General features: G+C 44.8%; 1 protein-coding gene across 2 annotated transcripts in view; it reads right to left on the bottom strand.

The window, feature by feature from the left end:
* Nucleotides 1–23,717, bottom strand: part of ror2 (receptor tyrosine kinase-like orphan receptor 2) — a 140,076-nt gene extending 116,359 nt beyond the window's left edge. For both annotated transcript variants that reach the window (XM_064943556.1, XM_064943555.1), the window contains exon 1: nt 23,302–23,717. In XM_064943556.1, the coding sequence (XP_064799628.1) occupies nt 23,302–23,389 (88 nt within the window). In that variant the 5' untranslated portion in view covers nt 23,390–23,717. The remainder of the gene's footprint in view (nt 1–23,301) is intronic.
* Between the last annotated feature and the right edge of the window lie 2 nt (nt 23,718–23,719).

Here is a 23,719-nt window from a genome sequence, read left to right on the forward strand (position 1 = left end):
GTAGAAGAAGACACTATGAGCTGAAGATAACAGTCAGTGGAAGGGAGGACAGTAGCAGGAGACACTATGAGCTGAAGATAACAGTCAGTGGAAGGGAGGACAGTAGCAGGAGACACTATGAGCTGAACATAACAGTCAGTGGAAGGGAGGACAGTAGCAGGAGACACTATGAGCTGAACATAACAGTATGTTAGTGGAAGGGAGGACAGTAGCAGGAGACACTATGAGCTGAACATAACAGTCAGTGGAAGGGAGGACAGTAGCAGGAGACACTATGAGCTGAACATAACAGAATGTCAGTAGAAGGGAGGACAGTAGCAGGAGACACTATGAGCTGAAGATAACAGTCAGTGGAAGGGAGGACAGTAGCAGGAGACACTATGAGCTGAAGATAACAGTCAGTGGAAGGGAGGACAGTAGCAGGAGACACTATGAGCTGAACATAACAGTCAGTGGAAGGGAGGACAGTAACAGGGGATCCAACTGTGGTTTGTGACTACTATGAATACCCACTGTGAACTTTCATTATCCTCCCTCATCAGGAGGGAGAGAAATTAGAAATTATCTTCAAGATATTTCTGTCATTCAGATAATACATAATCAACTTTGTTTTTCAATCATATGTTTTCATGAGATTCCTCTTGGTTTTCAGTGATGATAACATGTACACTTTCTTATTTTCCAGAAAGACACATGAAAGACTCATCTTTCTGAAACACACACACACACACACACAGTCCAGACCGCCTAGCCAAAATACCAGAGAGAAAGAGTGACATAAAGAGATTGAGTGTGTTAAGGAGAAAATTAGAAATTTCTAAGAAAACTAAAATCCTATGTCATGCCTCAAAAACAGCCAGACGGGAGTGGCTTTCAACGGTCTATGGAGGATGCATACGAAAGAACCTCATCCAAGTTCAGAGCTCCTTTTGGGGGTTCCTCCTAAAAGAGAAGCTATATTTACCATGTGTGAAGTGTAGCTCCTAGTTAACACCCAACAGTATGAAAAGAGGGATTTAGGAAAACGTACTGTCTGGAAAAACAGTCAGTCATCTCAGCCTGTGGTTCCCATCCCCTTTCAAAATGGGACCCTGCCAGGGGTGTCTTAACGACTGCCGTTGCTTCAGGAGGTGAAGAGACATTACTGTTCACAATTAGTTCATTGTTACGTTTATGGCTCGTCACCACACACACACACACACACGAAAAAAAGGTGAGTCGAGGTATTCCTTTTCATTTAATATGCGTTGCTTTCCATTCTAACAGGTAGGCTTAGACACCATCTGTTCAAACCTCAGGCTTCAACCTTCTCTCAATGCATCAGAGACAACTTACAATTCAAATAGGAAAATAACACCGACTGGGCTGTTGAAATAATTTGATCAAATTGCTTTTGGAGTGTTTTTTTTAAATTTATTTTTCCCTTCATGAGAAACGGAATATCGTCTGACACATTGCAGGTATTTGGCGTATACGCGATTTGGACAGGTGGATAAAGAATACAAGACCTTGTGGCTTTAGGTGCAAAAATCAAGCTGGAATGTAGCCTATATGTTGTGGAAAGAGGAATTAATGAAGTGAAATGTTTAAGATCTTTAGGCATGTTTCAAATCCTACAATATAAGTGTAAAGAGAAGGTCTAAAAAGGAGGGAAATGTTTCTGCACATGGTGGATATTTATTCTGCTAGTTCAACATGTGGCTTCTTGAAATATAGTAATATTATTATATTTGACCATTTCATATGAAGCAGATTATACCAAGTATGGTTTCATCTAATTTCTTCCATCATGAGACTGATAAGAGAAGCACAATGAAGAGGCTCTTCAACTGGATCAGACAGCTCAATGACCAGGCTCTTCAACAGCACATAAATATAACTACTTTATCTAATGTTAATCACAGATACACTACTCACAGCCCCATCTTGGGTTTTACAGTCTGTTGAGCGTTCGCGTGTCACATACCATTTGCCTGACCACTCAAACTCAATTCTTCCGCTGCTCTGTCATTCGCAACATACTTTAGTCTGAGACCGTCATTGAAGTCATTTGTGGTGACGAGGAGCGCGTTTTACAAAAAAAAAGTAAATCAGCAATTGGACCATCTCTAACCACTCAAAAGTCAATGATGAATTTTCTAATCACTGCTTTACCCACGTGTGTTCTGGCTCCACCCCAACTAATTGTTTTTTTGGACCAATCAGACGGCCCCGAATGCGTTGGTATTCGGTGAAGGGTCGGAGAGGTACTCAGATCCAGACTCACTGAGGAGAAGAAACTAACGTCCGTGGACGTGGTGTAGTGTTTGGCCGGAGCAAGGAGTCTGAATAACCAGGCAAACATGCCATTGTTCTGTCATCTGTTGTGTGTCTCTGTTGACTGGTCACATGGCTTATGGGCCCTGGGCTGAGGACAGAAGTGTACTGGTCCATTAAACTCCAGCCTCAATGCTGGGATACAGACGTGTAGTGCTGCATAACTATGGCCCCTTGCTTTTGCCTCCTTAACAGTTCAAGCCTCTCATCGCTACACCTCTTCTTCTGTGGACAATAATACAAGACATTGTGATCTTAATCTAATCTGTAAACAAACGTGTGATATAATGATACAATGTCCTATAAGATAGTTTAGAATGTCAGAATGAGGAGCTGTCTGGTTCAGGGGCGACTCAGGGTTATAGGACTAGTTATAGCTATGCTCTATTTTCACAAGCGTGGTCGTTCATGGAAAGGAGAACTATCATTCTACAAACGTGTTTATCCTACCAAGAGATAATTAGGGGTGTTTGCAGAAGGCAAAGCATGACTAGATTTCTTTCATAAGCTAGGTATCCATCATCTAGCTAGGTATCCATCATCTAGCTAGGTATCCATCATCTAGCTATGTTTCCATCATCTAGCTATGTTTCCATCATTAGCTAGGTTTCCATCATTAGCTAGGTTTCCAGCCAATTGTGCGGCTCTCTTTTATTTTCAAGTTTTCTATTCCGAATGCCAGCACCTCGCCTAAATAGGTGTGCGTTTCATTTTCTTCTAGATCGTTCCAGCCAATTGGTGACAGATTTTCATGCAAATGTGATAAAATCTGCTTAAAGTACGCACTTCTTCCCACCAGAGATGTTTCCATCAAATGTACTTGTTGCCGATAAAAGGCTGATGACGTAGGGCACAAAAAAATAACTTTTGCGTTTAAATTCACATGTACGGATAGAAAAAATACAAGTTAAATGGGTTTCCATCGCATTTTAACACTGATGGTTCTCACAAATAATCAATTGCATTATATAGTGAGCGTGCCCACTATGGTATTGGCACGTGCACTCTAGCCAACAGTGTGCAGATATTGTAATGTAGGCTACCTGCACGCTGTATAGCCTACATGATGAAATTATTATGGCCAAAAGATAAAAGATTTTTGTCAAACTGCAGCCAAGCATCGAAGACCATGTCACCAGAATTAGACCCTGGATATTTATTGGAAAGCAGCATCAGGCTCATCACCTTGGACTTTCACCACCCTGTGAAGTTCATCATCATTTATTTGATCTGTAGCCTAACATGGTTTCCTGACGAGTCGTAGTGGGAGGACCGCACAACATGTCATCGCGTGACTCCAAGTTTACTTCCATACGATGGTTATTATATCGATATTTACGCATAAAAGCATTTCCACTGATGTTTCTCGCATAATTCATATTACAGACACAAAAAGATCCCATCTTGTCTAGCGTATTTTGTTTTTCGATTTGTAAAGTTTACTGGAAAATGTTCTGTTTCCATCAGGCCTGTCATGACATTATTTTTTTGTTTTTGTTTTGAATTTTACCCCCTTTTCTCCCCAATTTCGTGGTATCCAATTGTTTAGTAGCTACTATCTTGTCTCATCTCTCCAACTCCTGTACGGGCTCGGGAGAGACGAAGGTTGAAAGTCATAGCATTTAAAAAAAATTAACTACAACAATATTTAAATGAGCTCCCAATGCATTTCAGTGGCAATTAAAAAGGTTTTAAAATTTTTAAAACAAATTAAATCTCCTCTTTCGCCGATTAAGCTATCAACTGCAAACCAACATCGAAATGTTCAGACTGACCCCTTAGGATTGCTTGCATTCCAAATGTTGATAACATTTATACTTTTTGAACAAAAACCATTTAAATTAGCACAAATTAACATGGGTTTGAATACAGGGGTAGCTATTCAAAATGCTCATGCTCATTGGCCAATTAAGCTACAAAACCAACATTAAAACATTTAGGCTATCCTAAATTCAAATTCTTAAAAATCATTATCGACTATAACAACCTAAATTTGCATAAATTAGCTTGCCAACAGTAACTTTTGAACCATTCAAGCTAGAGACCAAACCTGTGATAATTAGCATAAAACTTAATGGATTCAATACAACAAATAAGAACACAGTGGTAGGGCCTCAAGTGGTGCAGCGGTCTAAGGCACTGCATCACAACAAGCGTCACTACAGACCCAGGTTTGATCCTGGGCTGTATCACAACCGGCTGTGATCGGGAGTCCCATAGGGCAGCGCACAATTAGCCCAGCATCGTCCGGGTTAGGGGAGGGTTTGGCCGGGGGAGCTTTACTTGGCTCATCGCAATCTAGAGACACCAGGTGGCGTGGCGAGCCGGACGCCTGCAGGCTGTCCTCGGGTTGTCAGTTGAACAGTGTTTCCTCCGACACATTGGTGCGCTGGCTTCTGGGTTAAGTGGTAAGCGGGCTGGTGTTAAGAAGCGCAGTTTGGCGGGTCAAGTTTCAGAGGACGCATGACTCAACCTTCACCCCCCGAGCCTATTGGGAAATTGCAGAGATGAGACAAGATCGAAATTGGGGAGAAAAAGGGGGTAAAATAAGGACAAATGTTATATGCTACCCGCTCTTATCAATTTCAGCTACAAACATTAACGTTCCCAAGACCGTCACAGCCCTACAAATCATTGATGCATGATTTATGAGCAAATTTGAATTCCTTTATAACTTTTTTATAAAATGTTAAGTAAATCTGAGCCTTTCAAGGACAAAAATGCCATCCATCCCATACATGCTTTTACTGTCTACTTGCTACTAGCCTAATGTAGCAGGTGTAAAAACACCAGAGAGGAGTTCACCTTGTTAGGTTGAATATACTGTATCCCTGAAAACCGGATGTTAGTGTTTTCTGGCGACCCTGCACAGGCTGACTTGCTACTGGATGCTTTAAATCCTTTGGAAACCTCTTAACAACCAGATGATGTGATTAAAATAAAACACAAAGTCGGAAAAGTAAAATCAACAGTTGAGACGCTGCTTCTCGCCCTGAGGGGGGTCGTTGTGTTTGTATTACTAAGACGTTAATACTGACACAAACACTTCCATACACAGCTCCTGCCGGCTAAGAGCAACTTAAACAGAACAAGAGGAAAGCGAGCCGCACTCCAAACATCGAAACGATATAAAAACATGTCGTTTTTGAATGATGTCACACACATCTGCAACCCCATTGGACGATAACCAAGCTCTCAGAAAACATGATCCTTGTCATCTGTCTCTGATTAATTAGGGAGCGGAGAGAGGAACTCTGGGTAATTGTACGCTGCTAAGTTTTCTAATATAATCTAAAAATCGGAGACCACCAGTGGAAACTTCGCTTTTAGGCAGCAGGGGCAATACAAACACCCAACGACGATCAATTCATCAAACCACTTACTGGTAAGCACAGGTTGAAAGTTGAAATTTCACTGTGGGAATTTGGAAGGAATTTGTGGAGATTGTTTTTTTTCCCCCCATGGCTGGTGAACATGACATCAGAACCCCACAGGCCCCTCCTCCCAGCTCATAACGTCAGGAACGAGTGATGGTGGAGGTCTGTAATCAGAAGCATATGCACCAAACATAAAAGCATCAACAGGCATTATTGGTTGTTGCAGAAAATGCGTTATAAAAGTCCAAGATGGTTTCTTGAACATTGCTTTGTTATACAGTATGGGCTCTTCTAATTGGCTCCTGTTCTGGTGTATGAAGCCATGCTGGGTTTTAATTACATCTCCTTCCTGCATTTCCCATCATCATTTCTGAGTAAGGAAAACCAAATCAATCATCAATCAAGCCAGTTAAATCATTCACTGTGCTGACCTTGGCTAGTAGCTCTATTTCACTTCAGTTCAGACAACAGACATTAGGAGAAAGCTCTTCCACATTGTGATAAACATCCCGTCAATGGGAATAGAGCAGCACGTTTACAGTGTTGCTAACACACTGGGAATAGAGCAGCACGTGTACAGTGTTGCTAACACACTGGGAATAGAGCAGCACGTTTACAGTGTTTCTAACACACTGGGAATAGAGCAGCATGGTTACAGTGTTGCTAACACACTGGCTGTGTGTCTCTGTAGTTTTTACATTTGCAGCGAGATTGTATCGCTTGTCTGCGTACAAATGGAATTCTCCCCCCATATTACCAATTCAGATGCTATCTCCCCCACCAACGACAGAGCTCGCCCTCATCGTCAAGGTAACTTACGCACGGTAACTTCATCCCAGTGGCTGGGTTTAAAACAACAATGGCCGTCTCGTAAAATGGAGGCACTGCCCTTTGAAGCCTTGGCCATTTGGAGGCCTAAAAAGACAACGATAATAAACGAGGTGAGGAATGAAAGCTGTGAAGGGGAACCATCTCCTCATGGCATGTTGCATTTACATTTTACTGGCTCCGAGATAAAGTTAGCGCAGTGCTAAACAGAGTATTGTCACCTGTGTTCTGTTACCGATGAAGAACATTGGATTTGGACAAAAACCCTCAATATTAGTGAACATGGCATGCAGAGAGTCATCTACTGTTTTCTGTCGGTCTCGTTTCCTTTATCCTGACAGCTAGAGTATGCAGACATTACCTTGAGTACATCTTTCCGGTAGTGAATAACACTCATTGCAAAAGGGCATATTTCATTAAGCACAAAGCTTTGTAAGTGAATGCATTTGGGCTTGGGGGAAAATGTCTCCCCCATTCCTTCCCAGGCGCCCTCCATCACCAAGCTATGATTAACAAAGCATCTGTGTGAGGAGGGACAGACTTTATCTAAGGGGCTTGTTAAACCCCCCACTACGCACATGTCATTTCCACACATTCGCGGGAGACTGTTTTTAACTCTTCTGTGAAAGGAAAACAAAGCACTTGGAATAAAAATTGGACAGGGTCGATCCACTTGGAAAGAGAATGACATATTCTCATTTGGGGTTGTTTAAAACATTCGAGCTATCATGCTTTTTCACTGGTTGTGTGTATGCTAGTTCTTAGGCTACACAAGGGTTTGAAACATCACTGCCAATTGTTGACAAATGTTGGAGGTTCTTCCTGGTTGGGATGTTGGTGCCGTTCAATCATTTTATTTGCATTTTTTGGTCACTACACTTTATTGACTTCACTGCAGAGACTGTCAGGATCAAAAGGAGGGAGTGGAGAAGTACACGAGTTTGGAACGAGGCCCATTTGTTTTAATTAAGTTAGGGGAGGAAGCCAAGACAAGGGCCCCGGGCTGGAGAGAGAAATATACAGAAACACACACACAAAAAAATAGCAGTCGACTTTAAACAAGGTTACACAGTTGGGGAAGTATGTGCTATCAAACATGAGACAACGTCCTGTGACTGTTTACGAGGTAGATTAGGAACAGATCGGAGAACACGGCCTAATGGTTTATTACGGGCCCAAACAGCTTGCAATCTAAACAGACATTTGCCAGGCAGGACACACATGTGAAAATTATTTTGAACAAAATAAATAAGCTGTAACACTCATTCATATCACATGAGAAGTGAAAATACTTGTGTCATATGAAAACTAATAAGGACATATTAAGAAACTTACTGTAAATTATTCAGGGTTCACTGAAATCAGAGTCAGGGCAAATGCAATTACCTGAAGAAACGGTTTTGAGGAGTTTTATCAAATTATATTTTTAAGTTCTATATGATGTCATTTGGAGAATAAAACGAATGCAAAAATAACAATGACATTTGAGCTAATGTCCTAAATAAAAATAGTAATTCGTATCTGTGGCAAATCAAATCAACACTAAACAACAAAAGCCATGTGTAATAAAATGCTCCTTCACCTCTTGAACTTAACTTAGGTAATCAACCTGATGAAGTTCACATTGTCCCTTTGTCTCACTGATGGTCACAACCACTAATATGGCATGACACCCCAGTTCAGGGAAATACTCAACACACTCCATTCAGGAATGTGGTCAAATAAATAGTAAAAAGTCAACAGGAGGGCGCATCCATTTTTCAAACACCCTCAAAAAACATTAGGGCAGAACAACGAGGGTCTACTTGCCATCGTTACAAGGCCAAAATTAACTACAAGCTCAAAACTCCTTCCTTGCCCCGTGTTAACTCTGAAAATATCTCTGATGCAACACCCCAGAAAGCCAGCATGTCTAAATTCAAAGAAAAACATTACTGAAAACTACGAGGGGGTTGGGTTGGGGGACGACATCTTCTCAACCGGAATCTGAGCCAAACACTGCTGGTTGAGTCAGGGAAATTCCTCACGCCAAGTGAAGACCTCAAATAAACCATCCCCATCTCTCACGCCACCGTTATCACCTCACATTCTTTTATTACATTCCTGCATTTTAAGTGTCCTTCCTCTTGTCCCGGCTTTCATGTTTATTACAGAGCTGGAGTACCAGTGGATGAAATACTGGGCTCTTGGGAACACCTGGTGCTGGGGTGGTGGATGGTAAAAGCCCTTTGGATTCAGCTGGTCAGGTATGTGACGGACAATAATGGAAGCCACACCTTCATTACCCAACTAGCTACAGCACATGTCAAAAGTCATTCCACGGAGGGCCAAGTAGCTGCGGGTTTTTCGTTCCTCCCTTGTACTTGATTGATGAATTAAGGTCACTAATTAGTAAGGAACTCTCCTCATCTGGTTGTCTTGGTCTTAATAGAAAGGAAACATGCAGACACTAGGCCCTCCATGGAAAGAGTTCATCACCCCTGAACTACAGGGTCGTTCCACCTCAAAAAGCACCAGAAAGAGGCTTGACACCCACCATCTCAGATAGTAACTACTACAGAAACAAACAGGACCGATTATCATTCCTGAAAAAAAATTATATGTCAACAAAATAATGTTATCTGAGAAATTAAGCTAATTTATTGCACCCAAATTGGCCATTTAAAAGGTATAGGATTCAGATCATATTCTATACATATAGTACCCGACAAACGATTTGGACCAAACTTCCTCCTACCAATGAGTAAGACATGAGGGAACCCCCCTCCATTGTTTTTGTCAAGAGGCACCCATGGACCCCCACACCAATCTCACCCCAACAACTAGTAAACAGAATTAGTTATCTTTGTTTGAAGCAGTGTCTTAGAGTATTGCTTCTCCATAATATGTCATGTATTCCCTGTGAATCTGGTTGTTTTTCACTTGCTCTGTGAAATTAGTAATTGAAGTTGCTTGAATTAATTTCCCATAAAGTAGTGTGATAATGCGATGTAACTAGGTTTTGGCCATTGTTCCTACTATACCATCACACTATTTTATCCATTTTGCTGGTCTCTTGTGTTTATTAAGTAGATCACAACATTTCCTCTGCAACTTCGGGGAAATCAAATAGATTTTTGCTCATGATGAAAATAAATTGTGTGATCCTCACAATTCAAGCCAGTCCTCCATGAAAGCAATTCAGTTTGTCCTTCTCTTATAAACCTATAGCTTCAACCCAACTCTCCTTGAACAGTCCAAGTGCCCTCTCTCTGAGACAGCTATTCCTATGCAATTCTCATATGAAGACTTTTCCTACAAGCCCAAAACTGATGGAGAAATGGGCTAGGGACTAAAACGTTGGGACAACCCTAATCGGGGCGGCAGGGTAGCCTAGTGGTTAGAGTGTTGAACCAGTAACCGGAAGGTTGCAAGTTCAAACTCCCGAGCTGACAAGGTATAAATCTGTCGTTCTGCACCTGAACAGGCAGTTAACCCACTGTTCCTAGGCCGTCATTGAAAATAAGAATTTGTTCTTAACTGACTTGCCTAGTTAAATAAAGGTAAAAACAATAATAATTAATTGATGGCAGTCTTCTGTTTTTCAATAAAGTTGTCAGGAAACAGCTCTATATGTAGTGCGATTAATGACATTTACCATTAAACCCAACGCAACCCAATTACAAAACAATGTGTGTTTGGGACTTTAACCATTGAAGACCATACTATTGAAACCATTACAACTGTTGTAGCCTAATGGTTTGCTTGTACATCAGGAATGGTCGAACAGTAACTGGAAGGGAATAAACCACACACACAAAGGGGCCGTTTCCTGGACACAAGCCTAAGAGAACGACAAACTGCATCACTTTTCATGGAGGACTGGTTTCTATTGTGAGGATGACCACACAATGTATTTTCATCATGAGCAAAAGCTATTGGTTTTCTACCCAAAGTTGCAAAGATAATGTTGTGATCTATTTAATACAGGGAAAGAACACATCTCCAGATTCACAGGGAATATGTTACATAGTATGGAGAGGCAATAATCCAAGTGGCAGGTTCATACTACTTGTTAAACAGAGAACTGATACTGTGTACTGGTTGTTGGGGGGTGGGGTTGGTGTGGTTGTTGGGGGGGGGTGGGGTTGGCGTGGTTGTTGGGGGGTGGGGTTGGCGTGGTTGTTGGGGGGTGGGGTTGGCGTGGTTGTTGGGGGGTGGGGTTGGCGTGGTTGTTGGGGGGTGGGGTTGGCGTGGTTGTTGGGGGGTGGGGTTGGCGTGGTTGTTGGGGGGTGGGGTTGGCGTGGTTGGGTTGGGTGGTTGTTGGGGGAGGATTGGAGTGGTTGTTGGGGGGGGGTTGGAGTGGTTGTTGGGGGGATTGGAGTGGTTGTTGGGGGGGGGGGGTTGGCATGGTTGTTGGGGGTGGTTTGTTGGGGTGGGATTGGAGTGTTTTTTTTGGGTGGTTGTGGCATGGTTGTGGGATGGTTGTAGGTCCGTGGGTGGCTTGTGACAGTTTTTGGTCCAGATTGGATGTTGGATACTATAGTTATTGAATCCTATACATTACAATGGCTAATTTGTATGAAAATCTAATTATCTGAGATAATAAAATGTTATCAACAAAATAATGGTTTCAGGAATGCCAAGATTACCTGTTCCTGATTAAAGAAACAATTTCAGACAATTCCCATGGCACATTTTCTAAATGTTTTAATTTCATCTAGGAGAATATTTCCCTCCCTTGTTAAATATCATTTGAAGTCATTTTCCTTACCGACATCCGTCCTTATCTTTATTTTCAAGTTACGCCCATCCTCTTTGTACACACCCCTGGCTTTGACCATCTTTCACTCCCTGTAACTATCATCTGACAGAGTCCTATGGTCCCTTTTATCATCAAAACAGACACGGACAGAGAGACAGAGGCAGAGAGACAGAGGCAGAGAGACAGAGGCAGAAACAACCAAACCTAGGAGGTTATGACAATCTTCTAGACTTTCTGATTAGCCATCTTGAATGCAGTGTATTGTAGTAAATACAGTCACTTCTAACATCATTAAAAGTATACTAGCTATGGAATGAGCAATTTCCTCCACAAAACACCCTGAGCTGTACTAAAGGGGAGGTACTGCTGGTTTTCTTATGGTCCTTCTCAGCAGGAGGGGTTCTCCTTCACTGTAGCACCGAAGGCAATTAGTTGGATGTGTTCACATTATGGGTAAATAGACATGGCTCTGTTTTACATGTAATCAAGATCATTTTGCCCAATCAACGACGTCAAATGAATGTTCCAGCCAAATAAATAAAGAGCACTGTAGGTCACGGACAAAAGTCATTATCTTTAAGAGTGCAAGCTTGTTCAATCATTGGCTAGCCTGGCTTTCTGTTGAATAGAAGCTAGGTCCAAGAAGGTATAGTTTCATTTGGAGGAGAAACTCAAGGTAATTTTCACTGACTACAATGTACTAAAGTAGTCATAATAAATTAGTTGCGATTTAGGTTTCAGTGCTGTTTTTTTGCCATCGTAAATCTGAAGATACAAGAAAAACACAGCACTTAAAAACGGTAGGAGAGAAATTCCACAAAAATACTCGTATCGATGTTGAAATTACAACCAAGAGTTCTAGACCCCTGCAGAGACAAACATAGAGGCACCAAAGCTGAGCTGTTGGTGCTAAAGCAACCGCATTAATGACACATCCTTGATTTATGGTTTTCTACTGATGAAATATGATCTGTTCTTGGAGGGGACTGGTACAGCAAAGCAGATTTTTAGCGATTTAAGAACATTCAATTTGCCTGCGTCTACCTTTCTATGCGTCATGCAAAATTCCAGATTGAGGATGGGGGGGGAGAAAAATTATAAATCGCTCTCAAAACATTTTGAATTACCTTCACATTAGTGTTGCACCAGGGACAGAGGAGAGATCCAATTTTCCAACAGAAGGCCACCACATTAATATTCCACTGAAAAGTCAATGTTCATCTTTGAGTTTGGTTAGACTGACTTTTTCCCTCACTATAAATCACTGGATTTCCTAGTGTGGTTTTCAACCATCTTGAACCAAGTTACTCCTAAGAGCTGATCTGAGGTCAGATTTTCCTTTTAAGGTATGAATTCCTTTTAAGATATGAAGAGTAAACTGACCCTAGAACAGTACGGTTTACATTATCACCGCCTCATCTCACCGAAACCAGTGCAACAGAATCTGTAACAATTTAGATGTTCCTTTACAGATGATTGAGGCCTGGTGTTCACTATTCAACTAACTAAACACATGCCGTCCGTTTCATGTATTGAGAGCCATCTGTAGCACGCAACAACTAGGCCAACTTTTACAGCTAGGGAGGACGAAGACAATAAACAGTTACGGATGTCAGCGGAGTAGCAGTTGACTTTCAATAAATCTATGCATATAGTTTGCTGAACATCTGAGAAGCTGTTGGGAACTATCCAAATAGGGCTGTCCAGATTGCGTGAATGTACACAGATTCTGGTGTTCTTGTATGGCCTACTATTTTACTTCTCTGGTTTACTGATGCCCTAAACTAATTTAGAAAACAATTCAGCTTAAATCGGAGTGTAAGTCTGAAGGTTCCAAACAAAATGGGGACCAAGAGATCCAAGTTCAAAAGAACTACAACCAAAGCTGAGAACAACGACATGTAATGGTCTTGTTACACGTTTCAGTTTGTTCATGTTATTCTATGAAATAAAGGGGGGAAAATGAATGATACAATAGGACTGCTGTTGGTTTGTGTCAAGCCTTTCTTAGGCTTACTCTCTACTCCGTGACCGCAGCTCTGAGCGACTATTCCGGGGCTGTGCTTTGGGTGGCCCAAAGAAAATGTTCCTATGTGGCTTTAATGCGGTGCGTGGATGAATTAGGGCCCTCCAACTGCCAGAAGAACAGCATATGTTGCAGAGTCAGCACAAATTCCGCGGACGTTAGTCATCCAACAGAATGGCTTGGAAAACTCTCAAATGTCAAGAACAAGCTTGGCACAGAAGGGTAATGGCTGTCAATCACACAAAGTAAAAAAAAAATTGATTTGATTTGATTTGTAAAATGAGTTGATAGTGAAAAATTTTAGGTGTGAAAGACAAATGACTGACACAAATAAATACATATTTTAGAGAGAGTTCTTATTTTTTTTTAATTGATTAGAATGCAGGAATTACACAGAGGGCATGGAATATTTTTTTTCTGATAAAAAAAAAAAAGTCAGTTACACAAGGGGAAAACTTTACTAAAATATGACAGACTAGTGGGGATGTGACAATATCAGTATCGCAATATTTTTCACACTGTAAAATAAAAACACAAATCAGACTAAACTATTTGATCCTTTAAAAACCTGCTGTATGTATAAAATATGTGCTATAGCTTGGAAAATACATAAATGTGACTCTGGATGAGAACAGAATGATGTTTGTTTCCAACATTAGGGCTATTTTCCTAAAGAAGTTCAATCCACTTTGTATTTTGTTCTTTGCCACGATACTAAATGGTATCCCGATACTGGTGTCATCCTGGACCTACCAGACTAGTATGCCTTTAAATCCATTTGATATCAAACCGATTCAAATTAAAATATCATGGACAACATGCAACTGTGTTCAGGGGTTGGACAATAGACAGGGATAGACTTCCTATATTTTCCTAGTCACTAGCATGACTAGAAGCCTAGCAGGAAAGGCTGGTTGGGACCCTATAGATGTGCCTTCTAACAGCATGACTAGAAGCCTAGCAGGAAAGGCTGGTTGGGACCCTATAGATGTGCCTTCTAATAGCATGACTAGAAGCCTAGCAGGAAAGGCTGGTTGGGACCCTATAGATGTGCCTTCTAATAGCATGACTAGAAGCCTAGCAAGAAAGGCTGGTTGGGACCCTATAGATGTGCCTTCTAATAGCATGACTAGAAGCCTAGCAGGAAAGGCTGGTTGGGACCCTATAGATGTGCCTTCTAATAGCATGACTAGAAGCCTAGCAAGAAAGGCTGGTTGGGACCCTATAGATGTGCCTTCTAATAACATGACTTAAAGCTCCACCTGCTCTTGCAGGAGGCAGATCAGCCATCTTGTTTTCCGTGTCGTTCTTCTCCCTCCATCCTGGCATCTTTCAGCACTCCCCACATGTGTCAGATTATCTAATGACGTGATGCTGAGATCTCATTTCCAGCCAAGGCCCCCATTGATTACAAATGGAGCTCTTCTCCCACAACTACAGGTATGCCTAAGAAGAGTCGCGTTTCGACAACCCAGCATGGCTTTCTCGGGGTAATTAATCCACCTGGGATGCTTCGTCTGGGCCCGTATTCATAAAGAGTCTCAGACTAGGAGTGCTGATCTAGGATCAGGTCTCCCGATCCATGTAAATGTTATTCATTATGATATAAAAAGGCAAAACTGATCCTAAATAAGCACTCATACTCTAAGACTCTTTAAGAATATGTGCCATGGTCAGTTAAAGCTCCGTGCATGATCAGCATTGAGGTTTCTGTGTTTGGATTTTTATTCTTTGGGATAAGCATATAGGGAACCACTGGGAGAGGGTTGAGTTGATAGCGGAAGAGGGAAGGTTGAGGGTTGGGGGACAGTTGACAGCAGAGGAGAACGGGAGATGGTTGGGGGAGAGTTGACAGCGGAGGAGGAAAGGTAGAGGGTTGGGGGAGAGTTGATAGCGGAGGAGGAAAGGTAGAGGGTTGGGGGAGAGTTGACAGCGGAGGAGGAAAGGTAGAGGGTTGGGGGAGAGTTGATAGCGGAGGAGGAAAGGTAGAGGGTTTGGGGAGAGTTGATAGCGGAGGAGGAAAGGTAGAGGGTTGGGGGAGAGTTGACAGCGGAGGAGGAAAGGTAGAGGGTTGGGGGAGAGTTGACAGCGGAGGAGGAAAGGTAGAGGGTTGGGGGAGTGTTGACGGCGGAGGAGGAAAGGTAGAGGGTTGGGGGAGAGTTGACAGCGGAGGAGGAAAGGTAGAGGGTTGGGGGAGAGTTGATAGCGGAGGAGGAAAGGTAGAGGGTTGGGGGAGAGTTGATAGCGGAGGAGGAAAGGTAGGAGGGTTGGGGGAGAGTTGACAGCGGAGGAGGAAAGGTAGAGGGTTGGGGGAGTGTTGACGGAGGAGGAAAGGTAGAGGGTTGGGGGAGAGTTGACGGAGGAGGAAAGGTAGAGGGTTGGGGGAGAGTTGACGGCGGAGGAGGAAAGGTAGAGGGTTGGGGGAGAGTTGATAGCGGAGGAGGAAAGGTAGACGGTTGGGGGAGAGTTGACGGCGGAGGAGGAAAGGTAGAGGGTTGGGGGAGAGTTGACAGCGGAGGAGGAAAGGTAGAGGGTTGGGGGAGAGTTGACAGCGGAGGAGGAAAGGTAGAGGGTTGGGGGGGTTGGAGAGTTGATAGCGGAGGAGGAAAGGGAGAGGGTTGGGGGAGAGTTGATAGCGGAGGAGGAAAGGTAGAGGGTTGGGGGAGAGTTGATAGCGGAGGAGGAAAGGAAGAGGGTTGTGGGGGTTGGAGAGTTGATAGCGGAGGAGGAAAGGTAGATGGTTGGGGGAGAGTTGACAGCGGAGGAGGAAAGGTAGAGGGTTGGGGGAGAGTTGGTAGCGGAGGAGGAAAGGAAGAGGGTTGTGGGGGTTGGAGAGTTGATAGCGGAGGAGGAAAGGTAGAGGGTTGGGGGAGAGTTGGTAGCGGAGGAGGAAAGGAAGAGGGTTGTGGGGGTTGGAGAGTTGATAGCGGAGGAGGAAAGGTAGGAGGGTTGGTGGAGAGTTGATAGCAGAGGAGGAAAGGTAGAGGGTTGGGGGAGAGTTGACAGCGGAGGAGGAAAGGGAGAGGGTTGGGGGAGAGTTGATAGCGGAGGAGGTAAGGTAGGAGGGTTGGTGGAGAGTTGATAGCGGAGGAGGAAAGGTAGGAGGGTTGGGGGAGAGTTGATAGCAGAGGAGGAAAGGTAGAGGGTTGGGGGAGAGTTGACAGCGGAGGAGGAAAGGTAGAGGGTTGGGGGAGAGTTGACAGCGGAGGAGGAAAGGTAGAGGGTTGGGGGAGAGTTGACAGCGGAGGAGGAAAGGTAGAGGGTTGGGGGAGAGTTGAATAGCGGAGGAGGAAAGGTAGAGGGTTGGGGGAGAGTTGATAGCGGAGGAGGAAAGGGAGAGGGTTGGGGGAGAGTTGATAGCGGAGGAGGAAAGGGAGAGGGTTGGGGGAGAGTTGAATAGCGGAGGAGGAAAGGGAGAGGGTTGGGGGAGAGTTGATAGCGGAGGAGGAAAGGGAGAGGGTTGGGGGAGAGTTGATAGCGGAGGAGGAAAGGGAGAGGGTTGGGGGAGAGTTGAATAGCGGAGGAGGAAAGGGAGAGGGTTGGGGGAGAGTTGAATAGCGGAGGAGGAAAGGTAGAGAGTTGGGGGAGAGTTGATAGCGGAGGAGGAAAGGGAGAGGGTTGGGGGGATGAGCATATAGGGACCCACTGACCACAACCTAAGAACGCACAATGAGGCCTTCATTCTGACAATGTGTTCTCTATGCTGACATTGCATGTCATCGTTGGTGCACATCTACATGGGTTTCGTGTGAAGGCTGCTCGGTCGTAGTGACACACCATACCTTAGCCTCTCCTCCTCGCTCCTGTTCTGCTACAGGGGAGTGCTGTGTACATCAACGCGTCAACTACCATGTCAGTTTCTATTCTCTCAGTTGTCACCAGCTGGTAATTACAGAACAAAGGAGACAATTACTGTTCTCTGCACACTGGCAATGAACTACTCCTTATAGGCATGAGGGCACATTGATATGAACCCCCTTCATGTGTTGAGTTCGTGAGTGAGATGAACATTTATATAAATATCCAAATCTAGACTATGCCAATCAGGAAAGCTGCCAAGCCTACAAAGGTATGCCTAACTATGCCAAATTGTAATGCATTAGAGGACAAACAGATGTAAGCTTGCCAAAATTGCATTTGCAAGCTATGTTATTGGCATGGCTCAAATATTATGAAAAATGAAGAGGGGGGATCAAAACTGTTGTTGAGATGCGGGGGAACCCGGAGCAGGGAGCAGCTTTGAAGATTTCCGTCCGCGGCCTGAGTTAACACTAGATTAGCTGGCTGAACTCTGGCTAACTTCTCTACCACGTCCAGTCCCACTACCTCTCGCCTTACTTCACAGCTCAGCTGCGGGAGAGGAAAGGGAGAGGGTTGGGGAAGAGTTGATAGCAGAGGAGGAAAGGCAGACGAGTGTTGACAGCGGAGGAGGAAAGGCAGACGAGTGTTGATAGCGGTGGAGGAAAGGCAGACGAGAGTTGATAGCGGTGGAGGAAAGGCAGACGAGAGTTGATAGCGGTGGAGGAAAGGCAGACGAGTGTTGATAGCGGTGGAGGAAAGGCAGACGGTGGAGGAAAGGCAGTTGATAGCGGTGGAGGAAAGGCAGACGAGTGTTGATAGCGGTGGAGGAAAGGCAGACGAGTGTTGATAGCGGTGGAGGAAAGGCAGACGGTGTTGATAGCGGTGGAGGAAAGGTAGAAGAGTTGACAGCGGAGGAGGAAAGGTGTTGATTGAGCGGTGGAGGAAAGGCAGGGGAGTGTTGATAGCGGTGGAGGAAAGGCAGACGGTGTTGATAGCGGTGGAGGAAAGGCAGACGGTGTTGATAGCGGTGGAGGAAAGGCAGACGAGTGTTGATAGCGGTGGAGGAAAGGCAGACGAGTGTTGATAGCGGAGGAGGAAAGGCAGACGGTTGGGGGTGTTGATAGCGGAGGAGGAAAGGCAGACGGTTGGGGGAGTGTTGATAGCGGAGGAGGAAAGGTAGAGGGTGTTGATAGCGGTGGAGGAAAGGCAGACGAGTGTTGATAGCGGTGGAGGAAAGGCAGACGGTTGGGGGAGTGTTGATAGCGGTGGAGGAAAGGCAGACGAGTGTTGATAGCGGTGGAGGAAAGGCAGACGGTTGTGTTGATAGCGGTGGAGGAAAGGTAGAGGGTTGGGGAGAGTTGATAGCGGTGGAGGAAAGGCAGACGGGGGAGAGTTGATAGCGGTGGAGGAAAGGCAGACGGGGAGAGTTGATAGCGGTGGAGGAAAGGCAGACGAGTGTTGATAGCGGTGGAGGAAAGGCAGACGGGGGAGTGTTGATAGCGGTGGAGGAAAGGCAGACGAGTTTGTTGATAGCGGTGGAGGAAAGGCAGACGGTGTTGATAGCGGTGGAGGAAAGGTAGACGGGGGAGAGTTGATAGCGGTGGAGGAAAGGTAGAGGGTTGGGGGAGAGTTGATAGCGGGGGAGGAAAGGCAGACGGGGGAGAGTTGATAGCGGTGGAGGAAAGGCAGACGAGTGTTGATAGCGGTGGAGGAAAGGCAGACGAGTGTTGATAGCGGAGGAGGAAAGGCAGACGAGTGTTGATAGCGGAGGAGGAAAGGCAGACGAGTGTTGATAGCGGAGGAGGAAAGGCAGACGAGTGTTGATAGCGGTGGAGGAAAGGCAGACGAGTGTTGATAGCGGAGGAGGAAAGGCAGAGAGGTGTTGATAGCGGAGGAGGAAAGGGAGAAAGGGAGGTTGGGGGAGTGTTGATAGCGGTGGAGGAAAGGCAGACGAGTGTTGATAGCGGTGGAGGAAAGGCAGACGAGTGTTGATAGCGGTGGAGGAAAGGCAGACGAGTGTTGATAGCGGTGGAGGAAAGGCAGACGAGTGTTGATAGCGGTGGAGGAAAGGCAGACGAGTGTTGATAGCGGTGGAGGAAAGGCAGACGAGTGTTGATAGCGGTGGAGGAAAGGCAGACGAGTGTTGATAGCGGTGGAGGAAAGGCAGACGATGTGTTGATAGCGGTGGATGAAAGGCAGACAAATGTTGATAGCGGTGGAGGAAAGGCAGACGAAGTGTTGATAGCGGTGGAGGAAAAGGTTAGACGAGTGTTGATAGCGGTGGAACCTGGAAAAAGGCAGAACGAGTGTTGATAGCGGAGGAAAGGCAGACGAGTGTTGATAGCGGTGGAGGAAAGGCAGAGTGTTGAGGAAAGCGACGAGTGTGGAGGAAAGGGAGAGGGTTGGGGGAGAGTTGAATAGCGGAGGAGGGGAAGGGAGAGGGTTGGGGGGGATGAGCTTCCTGGAAAGGCAGACGAGTGTTGATAGCGGTGGAGGAAAGGCAGACGAGTGTTGATAGCGGTGGAGGAAAGGCAGACGAGTGTTGACAGCGGTGGAGGAAAGGCAGACGAGAGTTGACAGCGGTGGAGGACAGGCAGACGAGAGTTGACAGCGGTGGAGGAAAGGCAGACGAGTGTTGATAGCGGTGGAGGAAAGGCAGACGAGTGTTGACAGCGGTGGAGGAAAGGCAGACGAGTGTTGACAGCGGTGGAGGAAAGGCAGACGAGAGTTGACAGCGGTGGAGGAAAGGCAGACGAGTGTTGACAGCGGTGGAGGAAAGGCAGACGAGTGTTGACAGCGGTGGAGGAAAGGCAGACGAGAGTTGACAGCGGAGGAGGAAAGGCAGACGAGAGTTGACAGCGGTGGAGGAAAGGCAGACGAGTGTTGACAGCGGTGGAGGAAAGGCAGACGAGAGTTGACAGCGGTGGAGGAAAGGCAGACGAGAGTTGACAGCGGTGGAGGAAAGGCAGACGAGAGTTGACAGCGGTGGAGGAAAGGCAGACGAGTGTTGATAGCGGTGGAGGAAAGGCAGACGAGAGTTAATAGCGGTGGAGGAAAGGCAGACGAGAGTTGACAGCGGTGGAGGAAAGGCAGACGAGAGTTGACAGAGGTGGAGGAAAGGCAGATGAGTGTTGACAGCGGAGGAGGAAAGTCAGATGAGAGTTGATAGCGGTGGAGGAAAGGGAGAGTGTTGGGGAGAGTTGATAGCGGGAGGAGGAAAGGGTTGGGGGAGAGTTGATAGCAGAGGAGGAAAGGGTTGGGGGAGCGTTGATAGCGAAGAAGGAAAGGGTTGTGTGAGTGTTGATAGCGGAGGAGGAAAGGGTTGGGGGAGAGTTGATAGCAGAGGAGGAAAGGGTTGGGGGAGCGTTGATAGCGGAAGGAAAGGGTTGTGTGAGTGTTGATAGCGGATGAGGAAAGGGTTGGGGGAGAGTTGATAGCGGATGAGGAAAGGGTTGGGGGAGAGTTGATAGCGGATGAGGAAAGGGTTGGGGGAGTGTTGATAGTGAAGAAGGAAAGGGTTGTGGGAGTGTTGATAGCGGAGGAGGAAAGGGTTGGGGGAGAGTTGATAGCAGAGGAGGAAAGGGTTGGGGGAGAGTTGATAGCGAAGGAGGAAAGGGTTGGGGGAGAGTTGATAGCGAAGAAGGAAAGGGTTGGGGGAGAGTTGATAGCGGAGGAGGAAAGGGTTGGGGGAGAGTTGATAGTGAAGAAGGAAAGGAGTTGTGGGTTGGGTGAGAGTTGATAGCGAAGAAGGAAAGGAGAGGGTTGGGTGAGAGTTGATAGCGAAGAAGGAAAGGAGAGGGTTGGGAGTGGGAGAGTTGGTAGTGGAGGCAGTAATTATTATTTTTTTAAAGCAAAAAGAGAAACCTGCCCTGTTTGTAACTCTTCTTCTGCCAGTCCCCTGCCCTGCGACTATTTTCAATAGTTCCCCTCAATAAAATTGCACCATGTGAGGCAGTTCTGTTCATAGCATCACTGGTTGTGTGTTGTGATTGTAGCAAAGCTATTGGTTAGTATTACAAACACATATAAGTGATCCACTACCATGAGAGATGTGTTTATTATGCTCTTAATCTAATTCAAATCACTAAATTAGAGGGCACCTCGTTGCAACGCCAAGCATGGTCTGTTTACTCTACACCGAAAAAGGGGCCAGACATCAATCATTTTGACCTGCTGTTACTATTGCAAGTTTTAAACTGCATTAGGGTTGGGCACTGCAGGGAGAAACACTGGAAAATGTATGTTATGGTTTTGCTTGTGATGAAAAAAAAAAATCAGATGTATGAACACAGTTGTTTTAGAAGTCAGGCATACCTGGATATTGCCATGGCTTGAACATACAAGGAGGACACCCATACAAAGAGTGGAGCAGTGGTTAAAGGCACTGCAACTCAGTGCTAGAGGCGTCACTCGGCACCCTGGTTCAAATCCAGGCTGTATCACAACCGGCCGTGATTGGGAGTCCCATAGGAAGGCGCACAATTGGCCCAGCTTTGCCAATGTTTGGCTGGTGTAGGCCGTCATTGTAAATATGAATTTGTTCTTAACTGACTTGCCAAGTTAAATAAAGGTTAAATAAATAAAACCCATAAAGCCTTTAATGTAAACAATGTTTTCTCAAGAAAAGTCATACAAAGGGCACATTTAAAAGACAATGTGTGCATAATCATTCCAGTTAAAGAGGACAGACATCAACTCAAGACTAAAAGACAGCCTCAACGCTCACATTCTAAAAATCAACTACTCTTTAGAGGAGAAATGCTCCTTTGTTCGATGATAAAGACAATAGGCCTGTAAGTTCAAGGGCCGGTTATTAGCAAGTGAAACTATTAGCATGTCAATGGGCCAGTTTGAATATCCCCCAACACCTTTTGATGGGACTTGAGTAAGGAGCAGAAGAGGTGAGCCTTCTGTGGATACCTCCTGCCCCCTCTCACCCCCTTCACATACCTCCCCAGGCCAGGCCAAGCTGCGCCTGGCCCCATCAACAGGCACTTTTATTCTATTTATACCCAAACCCCTGGATGAGAGACTGTTGCGCCAGCCAGTAAAAAAGAAGCCTGCGTGACCAGTAGCCTATAAATGACAGAATGTGTAAAAACAAACTAACCACCACCAGGTGAAAAGAGCAAATCCTTTAGCTTGATTTTGTCATTAAAAAAATCCTCTGCAATTGAAAGCAATTCCATAGGAGTTCCATAAACTTATACCATTTTTTCCTTTCAATCATATAGGCCTGTAGTCTTTTCCCCCAATCATGAACCACTGTAATTCTACTAAGGTAGTCAATTACGTGATTGTATATGTTATTGGAAGGTCCTTTGAGGGGACCTGGAGACACAAGGTAGGCCTACATGATCCTAAATCTCTGTCCTACCCCCCTTTGACCTGATACCAAATGGCAGGACCTGGGGACCCAAACTGAAAACAGGAAATCCCAACATCTGTCAACCCCCCACCAGGGTCTAAATGAATTAGGGAGACTGACAAAGACAAGAGATCCCTTTCAAATAGGCATCTGATAAACACCTTCACCAACCGTGGCCTCTGCCGAGTAATCTGTGGTTTTATAGGAGATGGATACTGAATATCATAGGATGGACACATCTAGTGTCATGGCACTAAACAGCCTCTTCAGTTCGGTCTGTAGATCAACCACATTTCAGATCACACACATCAAAAACATGACAAAGATGGCTACATTTTGAACTTGTCCAATACAGTGCACCACTCTATTCTATTCCTTGAATAAATGGGCCTAATTAGGACGAGGAAAACACACTCTCCTGTTCCACAAGGAACTTCTAGGGGGTGATTTAAAATGACCGAGGTCTGATCATCACAACCTGAATGTATCCCGCCCCAACAACAATGGACGTGCTTGTTGAACCAAATCCAAACGTCCCACAGACAAGAAAAGGTCTGACAGGAATCATAGGAAAAAGAAACCACTGAAGTATTCCAATATACACTTTCAGAACCTATCCCTGCGATGCAACACAGAATAAGAATAACGTATTTATGTATGTGAAACTGTGCTATCCTACTGTAAACGCTTGCTCAAACTTTAGAAACGGATGACATTTCTTATTTAAAAAAAATTTAACTACGCAAATTAAAGTAATTGAGATTACTCACTGACATAAAACGTGCCAGAGTAGAGTATAACACGAAGTTATAAATAACTGCGAATTCCAAGGAGCACTTACCTGCGGATCTCAAACTTGGAGCCAACACAACAGCAATAAGGAAGCTTTTGAAGAGCTTGATCAAAACACCACTCTTTATCCATGCCATGGTTCCACAAAGTGCTCATGCAGTTTTATGAAACTTGACCTAGGAAAGTCTCATCCGATATGCACTACAGGTATTTCAATTATTATCTTGGGAGATTGAATTCGTCTGGGGAAAAAATTGAAGTAGTAAGTAGCACTCAATGGGATAAAAACTACGGTGTGCAATAAACGAAACTCCTGTTTATAGTAGCTAGTTGTTCTGAAAAAATAACGGCGAATTTCATCCAGTGCATTCAGAGGGAGACCGTCGAGAGTCGCTATTCCTTCCTTAACTGTTGCCTGAAGTATCCTAGTTAAAAACGACAGCTTTCTTCACACATGACGTAGCATG

Source organism: Oncorhynchus masou, chromosome 28 (assembly GCF_036934945.1).
Source record: "Oncorhynchus masou masou isolate Uvic2021 chromosome 28, UVic_Omas_1.1, whole genome shotgun sequence".
Taxonomy (NCBI): Eukaryota; Metazoa; Chordata; class Actinopteri; order Salmoniformes; family Salmonidae; genus Oncorhynchus; species Oncorhynchus masou.